At 41.5% G+C, this 16010-nt stretch overlaps 1 protein-coding gene across 1 annotated transcript in view; it reads left to right on the plus strand.

The window, feature by feature from the left end:
• FGD6 (FYVE, RhoGEF and PH domain containing 6) overlaps positions 1-16010 on the plus strand; it is a 165200-nt gene that overhangs the window by 106222 nt on the left and 42968 nt on the right. The window contains exons 6-8 of the mRNA XM_068276795.1: positions 10311-10462; positions 11448-11604; positions 15083-15170. Coding sequence (XP_068132896.1) covers positions 10311-10462; positions 11448-11604; positions 15083-15170 — 397 coding nt within the window. The remainder of the gene's footprint in view (positions 1-10310; positions 10463-11447; positions 11605-15082; positions 15171-16010) is intronic.

The following is a 16010-nucleotide window of genomic DNA, read 5'->3' on the forward strand; positions in this document are numbered from 1 at the left end:
GGAAAATGACACTTTGTGAGAAAAAAAAAAAAAGTTTCCATTTCTTCTAAGTTGCGACATAAAAAAATGAAATCTGCCACCGACTCACCATGCCCCTCTCTGAATACCTTGAAGGGTCTACTTTCCAAAATGGGGTCATTTGTGGGGTGTGTTTACTGTCCTGACATTTTGGGGGGTGCTAAATTGTAAGCACCCCTGTAAAGCCTAAAGGTGCTCATTGGACTTTGGACCCCTTAGCGCAGTTAGGCTGCAAAAAAGTGCCACACATGTGGTATTGCCGTACTCAGGAGAAGTAGTATAATGTGTTTTGGGGTGTATTTTTACACATACCCATGCTGGGTGGGAGAAATATCTCTGTAAATGACAATTTGTTAATTTTTTTTACACACAATTGTCCATTTACAGAGATCTTTCTCCCACTCAGCATGGGTATGTGTAAAAATACACCACAAAACACATTATACTACTTCTCCTGAGTACGGCGATACCACATGTGTGGCACTTTTTTGCACCCTAACTGCGCTAAAGGGTCCAAAGTCCAATGAGTACCTTTAGGATTTCACAGGTCATTTTGAGAAATTTCGTTTCAAGACTACTCCTCACGGTTTAGGGCCCCTAAAATGCCAGGGCAGTATAGGAACCCCACAAATGACCCTATTTTAGAAAGAAGACACCCCAAGGTATTCCGTTAGGAGTATGGTGAGTTCATAGAAGATTTAATTTTTTGTCAAAAGTTAGCGGAAAATGACACTTTGAAAAAACACAATTAAAATCAATTTCCGCTAACTTGTGACAAAAAATAAAATCTTCTATGAACTCGCCATACTACTAACGGAATACCTTGGGGTGTCTTCTTTCTAAAATGGGGTCATTTGTGGGGTTCCTATACTGCCCTGGCATTTTAGGGGCCCTAAACCGTGAGGAGTAGTCTTGAAACGAAATTTCTCAAAAATGACCTGTGAAATCCTAAAGGTACTCATTGGACTTTGGGCCCTTTAGCGCAGTTAGGGTGCAAAAAAGTGCCACACATGTGGTATCGCCATACTCGGGAGAAGTAGTACAATGTGTTTTGGGGTGTATTTTTACACATACCCATGCTGGGTGGGAGAAATACCTCTGTAAATGGACAATTGTGTGTAAAAAAATCAAAAGATTGTCATTTACAGAGGTATTTCTCCCACCCAGCATGGGTATGTGTAAAAATACACGCCAAAACACATTATACTACTTCTCCCGAGTACGGCGATACCACATGTGTGGCACTTTTTTGCACCCTAACTGCACTAAGGGGCCCAAAGTCCAATGAGTACCTTTAGGATTTCACAGGTCATTTTTGTTTCAAGACTACTCCTCGCGGTTTAGGGCCCCTAAAATGCCAGGGCAGTATAGGAACCCCACTAATGACCCCATTTTAGAAGGAAGACACCCCAAGGTATTCCGTTAGGAGTATGGTGAGTTCATATAAGTTTTTATTTTTTTGTCACAAGTTAGTGGAAATTGATTTTAATAGTTTTTTTTCACAAAGTGTCATTTTCCGCTAACTTGTGACAAAAAATAAAATCTTCTATGAACTCACCATACTCCGTACGGAATACCTTTGGGTGTCTTCTTTCTAGAATGGGGTCATTTGTGGGGTTCCTATACTGCCCTGGCATTTTAGGGGCCCTAAACCGTGAGGAGTAGTCTTGAAACCAAATGTCGCAAAATGACCTGTGAAATCCTAAAGGTACTCATTGGACTTTGGGCCCCTTAGCGTACTTAGGGTGTAAAAAAGTGCCACACATGTGGTACCGCCGTACTCAGGAGAAGTAGTATAATGCGTTTTGGGGTGTATTTTTACACATACCCATGCTAAGTGGGAGAAATATCTCTGTAAATGACAATTGTTTGGTTTTTTTTTACACACAATTGTCCATTTACATAGAAATTTCTCCCACCCAGCATGGGTATGTGTAAAAATACACCCCAAAACACATTATACTACTTTTCCTGAGTACGGCGGTACCACATGTGTGACACTTTTTTGCAGCCTAGGTGCGCTAAGGGGCCCAACGTCCTATTCACAGGTCATTTTGAGGCATTTGTTTTCTAGACTACTCCTCGCGGTTTAGGGCCCCTAAAATTCCAGGGCAGTATAGGAACCCCACAAGTGACCCCATTTTAGAAAGAAGACACCCCAAGGTATTCTGTTAGGTGTATGACGAGTTCATAGAAGATTTTATTTTTTTGTCAAAAGTTAGCGGAAAGTGACACTTTGTGGAAAAAAAACAATAAAAATCAATTTCCGCTAACTTTTGACAAAAAATAAAATCTTCTATTAACTCGTCATACACCTAACAGAATACCTTGGGGTGTCTTTTTTTCTAAAATGGGGACACTTGTGGGGTTCCTATACCGCCCTGGCATTTTACGGGCCCAAAACCGTGAGTAGTCTGGAAACCAAATGTCTCAAAATGACTGTTCAGGGGTATAAGCATCTGCAAATTTTGATGACAGGTGGTCTATGAGGGGGCGAATTTTGTGGAACCGGTCATAAGCAGGGTGGCCTTTTAGATGACAGGTTGTATTGGGCCTGATCTGATGGATAGGAGTGCTAGGGGGGTGACAGGAGGTGATTGATGGGTGTCTCAGGGGGTGGTTAGAGGGGAAAATAGATGCAATCAATGCACTGGGGAGGTGATCGGAAGGGGGTCTGAGGGGGATCTGAGGGTTTGGCCGAGTGATCAGGAGCCCACACGGGGCAAATTAGGGCCTGATCTGATGGGTAGGTGTGCTAGGGGGTGACAGGAGGTGATTGATGGGTGTCTCAAGGTGTGATTAGAGGGGGGAATAGATGCAAGCAATGCACTGGCGAGGTGATCAGGGCTGGGGTCTGAGGGCATTCTGAGGGTGTGGGCGGGTGATTGAGTGCCCTAGGGGCAGATAGGGGTCTAATCTGATAGGTAGCAGTGACAGGGGGTGATTGATGGGTAATTAGTGGGTGTTTAGGGTAGAGAACAGATGTAAACACTGCACTTGGGAGGTGATCGGACGTCGGATCTGCGAGCGATCTATTGGTGTGGGTGGGTGATCAGATTGCCCGCAAGGGGCAGGTTAGGGGCTGATTGATGGGTGGCAGTGACAGGGGGTGATTGATGGGTGGCAGTGACAGGGGGTGATTGATGGGTGGCAGTGACAGGGGGTGATTGATGGGTGATTGATAGGTGATTGACAGGTGATTGACAGGTAATCAGTGGGTTATTACAGGGGAGAACAGATGTAAATATTGCACTGGCGAATTGATAAGGGGGGTCTGAGGGTAATCTGAGCGTGTAGGCGGGTGATTGGGTGCCCGCAAGGGGCAGATTAGGGTCTGATCTGATGGGTAACAGTGACAGGTGGTGATAGGGGGTGATTGATGGGTGATTGATGGGTAATTAGTGGGTGTTTAGAGGAGAGTAAACGCTGCGCTTGGGTGGTGATCTGATGTCGGATCTGCGGGCGATCTATTGGTGTGGGTGGGTAATCAGATTGCCCGCAAGGGGCAGGTTAGGGGCTGATTGTTGGGTGGCAGTGACAGGGGGTGATTGATGGGTGATAGGTGATTGGCAGGTGATTGACAGGTGATCAGTGGGTTATTACAGGGAAGGACAGATTTAAATAATGCCCTGGCGAATTGATAAGGGGGGGGTCTGAGGGTAATCTGAGCGTGTAGGCGGGTGATTGGGTGCCCGCAAGGGGCAGATTAGGGTCTGATCTGATAGGTAACAGTGATAGGGGGTGATTGATGGGTGATTGATGGGTAATTAGTGGGTGTTTAGAGAAGATAACAGATGTAAACAATATATTTGGGAGGTAATCTGACGGCGGGTTTGCGGGAGATCTAATGGTGTGGGTGGGTGATCAGATTGCCCGCAAGGGGCAGGTTAGGGGCTGATTGATGGGTGGCAGTGACAGGGGGTGATTGATGGGTGATAGGTGATTGACAGGTGATCAGTGGGTTATTACAGGGAAGAACAGATGTAATGAATGCACTGGTGAATTGATAAGGGGGGGGTCTGAGGGCAATCTGAGCGTGTGGGCGGGTGATTGGGTGCCCGCAAGGGGCAGATTAGGGTCTGATCTGATAGGTAAAAGTGACAGGTGGTGATAGGGGGTGATTGATGGGTAATTAGTGTGTGTTTAGAGGAGAGAATAGATGTAAACAATGGATTTGGGAGGTGATCTGATGTCGGATCTGTGGGCGATCTATTGGTGTGGGGGGGGTGATCAGATTGCCCGCAAGGGGCAGGTTAGGGGCTGATTGATGGGTGGCAGTGACAGGGGGTGATTGATGGGTGATTGATGGGTGATTGACGGGTGATTGACGGGTGATTGACGGGTGATTGACGGGTGATTGACAGGTGATTGACAGGTGATCAGGGGGGATAGATGCATACAGTGCATGGGGGGGGGGGGGTCTGGGGAGAATCTGGGGGGTGGGGCGGTGATCAGGAGGGAGCAGGGGGCAGGGGGGGGGGTATAAAAAAAAAATAGCGTTGACAGATAGTGACAGGGAGTGATTGATGGGTGATTAGGGGGGTGATTGGGTGCAAACAGGGGTCTGGGGGGTGGGCAGGGGGGGGTCTGATGGGTGCTGTGGGCGATCTGGGGCGGGGGGGGGGGGGGGAGAAAATCAGTGTGCTTGGTGCAGACTAGGGTGGCTGCAGCCTGCCCTGGTGGTCCCTCGGACATTGGGACCACCAGGGCAGGAGGCAGCCTGTATAATACACTTTGTAAACATTACAAAGTGTATTATACACTTTGTATGCGGCGATCGTCGGGTTAACATCCCGCCGGCGCTTCCGTATGGCCGGCGGGATGTCGCGGCGAGTGAGCGGCGACAGGCGGAGGCGGAGGATCGCGTCACGGATGACGCGATCGCTCCGCCCATGCCCAAACAAGGACCGCCGCCATTTGTCAATACGGCGGTCCTTGCGGCGTCTGCTTCCCGGCCGCCATTTGTCTATACGGCGGTCGGGAAGTAGTTAAAGGGAACCTAAACTGAGAAGGATATGGATTTTTCCTTTTAAAAGAATACCAGTTGCCTGACACTCCTGCTGATCCTGAGTCTCTAATACTTTCAGCCACAGCCCCTGAACAAGCATGCAGATCAGGTGCTGTGACTGAAGTCAGACTGGATTAGCTGCATGCATGTTTTAGGTCTGTGATTCAGCTACTACTGCAGTCAAAGAGATCAACAGGACTTCCAGGCAACTTGTATTGTTTAAAAGGAAACATCCATATCCCTCTCAGTTTAGGTTCTCTTTAAAGTGTAGTGTTCATAGAAAAACAAATCTTAAAGAAACTTTCTTTTTACACAGATGGACTTTAAGTAAAACTGACTAAAAAGCAGTATAAGTTCCTCTTTATATGATACCTCAGTGCTGCCTGCTTTGCGGTTTTACATGTTTTATGACTGATCTGGAGCAATGTATTCTTGCAGGAAGCAAGAACTAATAAGCCATGCACCTTTCCTGTTTTTCAGGAAATGTTAAATATTTAAGTTTTTCTTTTCCCCCACGGAAACCACAAAGGGAGAAAGCTCCATTTTAAATCAATCCGTTCAGGATGAAAATGAAAGAAAAGCTGATGGGAGACTTGATGCATAGTGCGTTTTGTTATGTGTGCCGTGTTGTAGGGAAGCCTAGGTATTGTGTTACATAACAGGCTGATTTCTGCATGCTGTGGGCAGAGTGTAGCACAGCTTAGGCAAGCTCAGGCATGTAAATAAGCTCTTAGTATTCTGTCTCCATTTCTCTCCCTATACAAGACTATAGCTGAACTGTAGCTCATAATGTACAGACTATATTTTTGCATCCATAGGAAGGCTTAGAACTTTGCAGAACATTGACAAAATAAAATATAATTTCTTAATTAATTTTGGATTGTTTAAAAATAAAACAAATTCAGTTAGGTTCCTTGAGCAGCAAACTGTTCTTAAGAGCGCTGGAGCAGAGGAGTACTTGTGTCATTGTGGTCTGGAATCGCTCCCAAGAACGAGGAACTTTTCCATTAAGATTCAAGCTGGTATTGGACTAGATTCAGTCTTTCTATAATGGCACATGTAGTAATTACTCTGTCGTAGATGCCACTTTCCCTGACTTTTATGCATGCTGGGGTATCTTTTTGACCAGTCCTGATTTTGCGATACTTTGTGACTTGTGTACTGTGGGGCTGTTTACTAAGATTGGAGGAGTAGGGAACTCTTATAAACCTAAGTGATCTAGCAAGCCTAACCTGGCTTATTTAAACGTTGTCTGCTATTAAGTAGCAAAGATTTTCAACCCTTGGAACATAGAGGTGTTGCTGAAAGGTTAATACATTTGTGGATTTGTGTGATTAGTAGTCTTGTACAACAGTCAAAGTCGGAACATTGTTTAATAAGTTCAGGCTGCTGTGAATTTATTAGAGATGAGTTCTTGCAGTGACAACCTCTATTGGTTGTTTTCAATGGAGAGGTGTCTAATATTCTTGGCCCTTACTCTTTATATATTTTTTTTGAGTGGAAGGCGTCCACTATTTATTTGGTACACGATCTCCCATCAGGTCCTCGATTTGGGAGTGAGCTCAGCGATTGGCCAGAATCTGTATGAGGGTTTTCATTAGTCCATTACACCTTTTATGGAGATATAAATGGTGACCATGCAATAGAGAGCCTTTACAGCTCGAAGAAGGAGGGATACTCGAAACAGCGTCTGTTGCAAACTGCCAACTCTCTTAAGTTCATCCTGTAAAAGAGCATATATATGTGTGTGTGTGTGTGTGTGTGTGTGTGTGTGTGTGTGTGTGTGTGTGTGTGTGTGTGTGTGTGTGTGTGTGTGTGTGTGTGTGTGTGTGTGTGTGTGTGTGTGTGTGTGTGTGTGTGTGTGTGTGTGTGTGTGTGTGTGTGTGTGTTGCTTCTGAATCTTGTTGTTTCGCATTAAAGACTCTGACAGAATCACTTCTGGTATAGCACATATCTGAATCCCCATTATGTTCTTGTCAAATGGACTTTCTATAATCGCTGATAATAATGCTGAGGGTTTTTTGGTCTCTTTTAGTCCCCTATACTTTCCCAGTGGTTTGGGTCACCCTAAGCTGCTTGGTTACTCTATAATGCTGTAAGATAATTCTTGTTCTTCTGGACTTGCAGTTATTTTTATAAGAACCTTGTTTTCTGTTTCATAGTATGAGTACTGCCACTGACAGTCCTCTGTCCTTTGTATGTCTCTGCACTGTATTGCTTGGGGTGCATTCCCTATTATTGGAAAGGGCTTATGTCATGGTCTGCTGCTTAGAGACTGAAGTCACTTTAATTGGTGGTAGTTCCTTTTCCGGAGTCAGGTTACATCATGACTATGCTGAGCCAAGACTACAAAGGCCGAGCAGTGTAATTGTGATTAATGAGAACATCTGCTGCAGTAAATGAAGATTTGTATAAGGATCATAAGCAAAGTGCTGAGCCAAGACGTGCACATTCATAATGTATAGACCCAGACTTTAGAAACAATAAACCTGCATGTTTTAACCCCACCTTGATTAACAAGTAAGCATGCTACGGCTGGCTTTTTCAGAAGCCTAGTTTTTTTTTTTTTCCCTATGGTTATGTTGTTGTATCTGGTGTATGGATAATATTTCCAGTATAAATCGCGCCTACTTAGGATGTATTAAAAGCTAATCTTTGTAAGGCCTGGAACCCACTGGGAGCACTTTTCTGAGCGCTTTGTGATTTGAAAATCTTTTGCTAATGTAATGCTATGGGTGTGATCACACGTGAGCAATGTGATTTTATAAAAATCCCCCATAGCATTGCATTAGTGAGAGCTTTTTCAAATCACTAGCGCTTATAAAAGGCTGCTAGTGGGTTTGAGCCCTAAAGGGTGTTCACATTTCACTATGATTACACTGAATGATGCTGGTGAATAGAGCAGTCATGCAGTAGAGGGATAACATTGCATTCTGTGTCACTACGCGATTCGCCAGTATCAAACACAGGGCTATGGAGTCGGTACAAAAATCTTCAGACGCCAACTCTGACTCCTCAGTTTATGAAATCACAGACTCTGACTCCGGGTACCCAAAATTGCTCTGACTCCACAGCCCTGATCAAACATCGCAATCGTCGGTCGAAAATAGCTGCTGCCATACCAGCTCTTATTTATATATTCACACTGTTTAGACTAAAGCAGGTGTTTACAGGCAGGGAGTTTTTTTTCCCTCTGCCAACACTTTTTAAAGGAAACCAGAGACCGTATAAAATAAGTTTTATACATACCTGGGGCTTCCTCCAGACCCAAGCGCACAGATCACTCCCACGCCACCATCCTTAGTCTTCTGTATCGCCAGTACCAGGTCCCGTAACTTCCTCCAGTCATTGCCAGTCTGCGAGAGAGAATTGCGCCCTCTACGTATCTCTCAGGCAGCCGCCGGAACTGGAGGTAGAATGGAAAAAAGGTTCTGTGGTCTGACTAATCAAAATTTGAATTTTGTTTTGGGAAATCATGGATACCACATCTTCTTTGTCAGAGGGACCATCCCTCTTATTATCAGTACATCATTCAGTAGCCAGCTTCTGTGCATTAGTGCATATGGCATGGTTGGCTTGCACATCTGGGAAGGCACCATTAGTGATGAATGCTATATACAGGATTTGGAGTAACATGTACAGCCATCCAGAAAACATTTCTTTTACGGAAATCCTTCTTTACTGCAGCAAAATAATACCAAACCACATCCTGCATGTATTTCAACTACATGCATCATAAGTACTGTAGATTAAAATATCCATACCCTGCAGAGTGATTCTTTAAAGAGAACCTGAATTGAAAATAAAAAGTCAAAATAACCATACACAGGCCATACTTACCTCCTGTGTAGTCTACTCCTCAATCTTTCTCCTCTCCTGCGTCCTGTTTGTCCACTGTGATCAATGTAATTCTCTGTCCTTCATTTTAAAAATGGCCACTACCCCATAACAGCTTCTTGGTCAGCACACTGTTAAACTGTAATATTGCCCACTTGAGCCATAGGGTAACATGGACATTACCTTGCACTTTCATTTGTAACTGACAGCTGCTGATATATAACTGGTATATTTCAGTTCTGACAAAATATTGTCAGAAATGGAAGGGATCACTGTAAGAAGAAAATGGTGAGCTTCTGAGAGGATCTGACGGTGAGATTAGTATGTAATATTCATTTGCAGCTATGTCATGTGTTTATTTTAAATAATTTTACTCGCTTCAGGTACACTTTAAGTGTGTATATCTCTGTATAGATTGCACATGTGAGAGAAACTAACATGAAAATATGGCACAAGAAGGGAAGGTAACCTGCCCTAGGTGGACTACAGGCTAAGAAGGATCTCCCTTTACTATAAAATGTCTCAGTCAAGAGATTATGCAGAATGCAGTAACAGTGACAGAAGCCAATTGCCTTTCAGTTAGCTGAAGTCCGGTCATTGTAAGATGAATATGATTGGTTTCTATGTTTTGCTTCTTTTGCACATACATTTTCGCCTTATTGGGTAAGCCTGAAAGTATGTCACTGGTGTACTGTATATCCACTAGACTCCAGCGCAAAGTATTTTCCCATGGTAAACAGCTGATATAATTCCTACAATATGAACATCATTATCTTTTGTTTATATTACTTATAGAAGCATACATAGTTGATGTCCATGTAAATAATGGGAGGCATTCAGTTAATGTAAATAATATGTATCAGGCACTGCTGTGTGTATTAAAATGAGGGATTTAAGTAATTATATAATATAATATGCATGTGCATTTTGGGGAACTTACAGGTGATATAGTGTAGAACATCTGCTCTAAAGCCCCATCTACACTATATGATTTTTAGTATGATTCGATTACGATTCTATTTACGATCCAATTAAATCCGACATGTCTGATCAGGATTCGATTTGATTCAATTTGATTTGCCATTATTTTGCAATGGCAAATCAAATTGAATCGGATCGAATCCTGATCGAACATGTCGGATTTAATCGGATCGTAAATAGAATCGTAATCGAATCGTATCATGTAGATTGGGCTTAAGATCTCCTCACTCGAGTCCCTGACTCTGGTGAAGATAAGTCAAACTGGTAGTGTCCACCCAACACAGATACTTTAATGTTCTGCATGAGTTAACCTTGATCTAATCCGCAAACATGCACTTGAATATTGTGGTGGTCATTGCTTTCCTAGCTCATTTACAAAAAAGCATACAGTGAAGTTATTGTCTGCTCTGCTTTTATGTTTCAATGAATTCTGCTTGGGCAACTTTCTTTATCCTTTCTTTGGCAGGATTTCCGTTGTGCAGTGGCTCAGGCATCTAAAAATCTCGGGAAGCCAGTAATTGAAGACAGGATCCTGAATCAAATCCTGTACTACCTGCCACAGCTGTATGAGCTAAACCGTGACGTACTGAGGGAACTACAGGAGAGGATGGCTCAGTGGTACGGGTCATCTTCTGTGTACATTTTCTAATGCTCAGTAAACCGTTTCATCTTAGGATTTTATTGTGTTCAGTAATTATTCTTTAGTAATTTAGAGAGAGACTGCGAACTGTTTGCTTTTTCTCTCTCCATCCTGATCTCATACAAACCTTCATTAAGCATTCCTCAGTAAGGACTTGTTCACATTAGGCGCGATTTCATTTTTTCTTTTTAGCGCTGGCGATTTTAGAAAGCACTTGTGTAATGTTCGCTTATATGAGTGTTCTCACATAAGCGAAGAGCTTTCTATAAATGGTTTAGCGATTTCCCTATCCTTTCTATTGAATCTCAAACGCTTTGAAAATGGTGCAGGAGCCACGTTTGCGATTCAATAGAAAGGATAGGAAAATCACTAAGAATAATAAACAGAAGTCCACAAAGAACCAAAATATAACAAAAAAGACATCCAACTCTATAAATAATGCTTAACTTTATTAAGGAATAGCGAATAAAATCAATTAAAAAGGTATTACAGAGATAAGCACCATACCGTGCGGACAAATAACGAATATAAATAATCAATGTATATATATATATATATATATATATATATATATATATATAACCCAGGGTAGGGGAGAAAAACCGCTCCTATTGCACAATGCAGGCCCTAAAAGGGCTGTATATATAATATATGAAAATATATGGCAAGAGAACACAATGGAGTGGCTAACACCTACGTGGAATATCAAACTATTATGCAGCTGCAGCTGCAAAGTCTCCACTTAGTGCTTGAAAAAGTACTTTGAAAAGTGATTTCCCAAGCGCTTTTCATGAATAAATACATTGTATTTATTAATTTCCGGGGCAAAAAGTTCACTTCCTGAGTGAAGTCAGTGAGTGATTAAAAAAAAAAAATTTAACAAACAATAAAGTTAGGGAGATGTGCCTGGATTCTCAGATTTTTAGGCTCTAGTAACGTGTAAAATCTTCCATTGAATTTTAGGAATGAACAGCAAAAAATTGCTGACATTTTTGTGAAGAAAGGTCCATACCTCAAGATGTATTCTACATACATTCGAGAATTTGACCGAAATGTGACTTTACTTGATGAACAGTGCAAGAAGAATACTGCATTTGCTGGAGTTGTAAAAGACTTTGAGGTAATAGAGTAAATATTCTACTTAGCAGTATTTTTTCCCTGTGTACTGTATGTTTAAAAGTTCTGTATAAGATGAAAAACTAAATTTGCTTTCTCCTTATCACTAAAGATTTATATTTTTATTGATGTGTGCCACAGCCCCGTCCTAATTATAATGGGAACATAAGAGTATAGTATTGCCTTTTTAAAATAGAACATATTTGGAGGTTAACTAAGACACTACAAATTCGTATTTTTTTTTTCTTTTTACTGAAGAGAATAATAGATACAAATATATATGTGTGACCAAATTCAAAATATATAATATATTACATAATATTTAATTATTTAACAAAATATTAAATTTAAATTTGAACATATTTAAAAGCTAAGCTGTAAACATACAAACCTATTTCCGCGGTATTACAAAGATTGTGAGGTACAATCCTAATATTACTTGGTAATAAGTGATAACCCATGCTGTGACATTTAGGGTCCTCTATTATTCCAAGGGTAGACCAACGGTTTTTGTTGTCGAAGACTGCTTCCTTAGAGAATTACTAGAAATGGCAAACTGAATGGAAAACACTGACCAGAAATTCTAATAATTATTATAATAATAATAATAGCAGTATTTGTATAGCGCCTTTCTCCTGTCGGACTCAAAGCGCTTGCGAGGCAGCCACTAGAGCGCACGCAGTAGGCGTGTTAAGGAGAATTGCCCAAGAAACTCCTTACTGAAATAGGTGCTGGCTTACTGAACTGTAAGAGCCGAGATTTGAACCCAGGTCTCCTGTGTCAGAGGCAGAGCCCTTAAAGAGACACTGAAGCGAAAAAAAAAATGAGATTATGATTTGTATGTGTAGTACAGCTAAGAAAAAAAACATTAAGATCAGATACATCAGTGTAATTGTTTCCAGTACAGGAAGAGTTGAGAAACTCCAGTTGTTATCTCTATGCAAAAAAGCTATTAAGCTCTCCGACTAACTTAGTCGTGGAGAGGGCTGTTATCTGACTTTTATTATCTCAACTGTAATTGAACTGTTTACTTTTCCTCTGCTAGAGGAGAGTTCATTACTTCACAGACTGCTCTGAAAGACTCATTTTGAAAGCTGAGTGTTGTGTAATCTGCAGTAATCTGTGTGATGCAATGTTAGAAAAAACACTATATACCTGAAAATAAAAATATGAGAATATTTTCTTTGCTGCTAATCTTCTAGTAATTATTCATAGTACACAACCAATTCATTATATCATATATTTTTTTTCGCTACAGTGTCTCTTTAACATTTACACTATCCAGCCACTGCTCAGTAAGCAGAACCACTGTAAGTTGCTGGTTGCCACTGTGGTGTGAATCCATGTTCCATCATGTTGCTTGCAGGCACACTTGTTTTTGTGTGGCTAGCTTGGCTTATCAGTAGGCACAGGCATAGTCATGGGAAAGGGGGTGTTCTTCTGCCTGTTACAAAAAACTTTACTTTAAGATTGATCATATGCAAGTCAGGAGCAGTGACTTCAGCGGGAATGTATTTTAGGGTCATATCTAATAATGAAGTTTTCTTTTTAGCCTCTCTTCATGCAAACTTATAAAACTAACGTGTGTAGCGATAGCTACCTCATCTTTCTTTATGACCCATTGTCTTCTTCTGTTGTGCTGTTCGTCTCCCACAAATAACACAGCATCTTCAGGGCCATCTGCCCTGCAGCTTTCATAATCGGCACTGGTAAGTGGGTAGCAGTGCTCTGAGTTGGAACCCAATACTGGCTCATAGTGCTGGTTCTGATTAACCTTGCACACCAAATTATGTACTGTTGTCATAGTTGTAGGGGAGTTACATTTGCACTTTCCTTGTAGTGTTAGAAAATCACAGCTGGTTGAAAATTGAAATAGGTATTTTTTTTAATAACTTTTCATTGAAAAATGATCTGTGTTGTATCCATATGTTATTTCCAATTTTTTTTTTTTACCTTTCATTTCTGGTCAGAACTACTATTTGTAACTCTTAAATTAAAAGTAAGTTACTTGCCCTGTTCTTTATTTTTAATTGTTTTGCTTTGTAGGACTTTTCATTTCTGTTTGTTATATACTGTCACTGGCGAATGGAGGGGGCTATTTTGGGTGTCTGGAACACCCCCTGCACTGAGCTGTGTATTCAGCCAGGGAAGCCTGCATAATATAAACAGCCTCATTCTCCCTCCCTTCTTACTTCTGGTGCCTCCCTCCAGCTAATGCAGTGAGAGAATGTTTGTTTATTCTGGAGTCCCAGACTCCACAGCACAGAAGTGTCAGACATGATGCAATTAGAGGGCAGGCAAGCTGGTAAATATGCACAGCATGATGCAGAGCTTGCCTGGAGGGTCCGTGGGCAAACATCTGTCTGGTCTCTCTCCATTGTTATAATGACTGCATGTGTGGATAAGGTGTTAAACAAGTTGAAAAGTTTTTGACAGTCCCTAGACTCCAGGAGGGCTTCTTTCTGACTTGTGTGGGAGACCAGCAGGGACAGGAGTCCGATGACAGGCATGTAGCCTGTCTGATGTGGGACTGCAATACAGATATGTTGTCTGCTCCATCTCAGGCTATTCTCAATTTCTCCACTCCTCCTCTCTCTGGGCTAGTGCAACGCCAAAATGACAATAGCAATCGCTAGCAATTTGTGAGTGTGATTTTCTGAAGCGATTTTCAGAGCGATTTTTGAATTAATCGCTCAAAAACATGCTGCATGCAGTATACGTGCGATTTTGAAAAAGTCACAACGCTGCTGTGAGAAAACTGTCATAGGGTAACATTAGCCAAGCGCTTTTCAAATCACTGTTGATTTGAAAAACGCTCAGAAGCCCTCTTGGTGTGCACCAGCCTCCTTCATTCACCTTTGTTTCCCTCTTTCCCTAGTGCTGAGTGTCTGTATCTTCTTGTCACACAGGAAAGCTAAATAAAAGTGCAGTTCTGGTGAGGCAAAATATTATTATTTAGTATTTATATAGCGCCGCCATCTTCCGCAGATGCATATATCCCTGCATCATATGGGTATCGCTTGCGCTATGTGACACTATATGGCATATTCCACTGAATTATCCAAACTAAGTCTATCTACCGTTCCTCTCTCGGGGAGTTGTTCCAGCGCTGTCCCCTGTTCAAATTTGCTGCTACCAGAAGCCCTCAGAAACACTCGTGTCCTTGAGTACTTCCAAAGATAGGCAGCTCCGTAATACGCCAGCGCACTTTTGTGCATGGGCAGAATGGAGCCACCTGTATTCGGAAGCACTCGGGGACATAAGTGCTTCTGGACCTTTCAGGAATCCCCCCCCTTAAAAATCCTGCGTTTGCCCCTGACCGTTTTCAGTTAAGCTACACTATTTTGGTGAGGAATATATATATAAAAAAGTGGTATGTAACGACAAAACAGAGAATAACTCAACAGTACACGGTTTACAAAAATGTCTACAAAGCTGTTTAAACAGCCTTTTTATTTCTTTTTTTTTCCCCCCTCTTTCAGATGAGCCCTCGTTGTGCCAACTTAGCTCTGAAGCATTATTTACTCAAACCAGTTCAAAGGATTCCACAGTACAGATTACTTTTAACAGGTATATTAAACAGCTTGCTGGCTTATGTGAAGTGTGTGTTTTTTGTTGCACATACAGCATATGTACTTTCCAAATTTTACATACAGGAACAAAAATAACCAGGAGATACTTTATTTTGTGGTCATTTATAAATCAACATATAATAAATAAGAAGAGTGGTACAATAAAGACTGAGGGATACAAATGACAAACTTGCAATGTTACAAGTACAAACTATGAAAGAGGAGTGGAGGAAGACTGCAATTTCAAGCCTAATTTTTTTTTTAAGTTAAGGTACAAAAATGTTCTGAGTATGAAATATATTCAGTATAATTTTTCTCATTAAGCAAATAAATACCACATGGCAATGTGAAAACAGAATTTTAGAAATGTTGGTGTTATAGTCCTATGCTGAAATATTACATCAACACAATTATCCACTCCCTTTAATCAATGCTTAGTTGAAGCACCTTTTGTAGCAATTACAGTGTGTAGACTTCTCAGATATTGTGATGAGATCCACACTGCAGCATTCTTTATTTGTTTTGTCAATGATCCCTGTAGGCCCTCTCAAGCTCTGTAATGTTGGATGGAGAATGTTGTTGGACGTTGAGCAGATTTACATGTTGGAAATTTCTGTAATTTGCTTTGTTCAGCTTACTTTTAACTCCAAACTAGTCTCAGTTCCTAATGCTAAACAAAGAGCCCCATAACATCATGATGCCACCACCATGCTTCACTGCTGGTCTGACAATGCACAGGACTCAATTGATGTCTGGTGTCTTGAAGTCATGATGTTCAGAAAGTTCAAAAATACTTTCATCAGACTAGAGAATGTGGTTTCTCAGTCCAAGAGTCATT

Source organism: Hyperolius riggenbachi, chromosome 3 (assembly GCF_040937935.1).
Source record: "Hyperolius riggenbachi isolate aHypRig1 chromosome 3, aHypRig1.pri, whole genome shotgun sequence".
Taxonomy (NCBI): Eukaryota; Metazoa; Chordata; class Amphibia; order Anura; family Hyperoliidae; genus Hyperolius; species Hyperolius riggenbachi.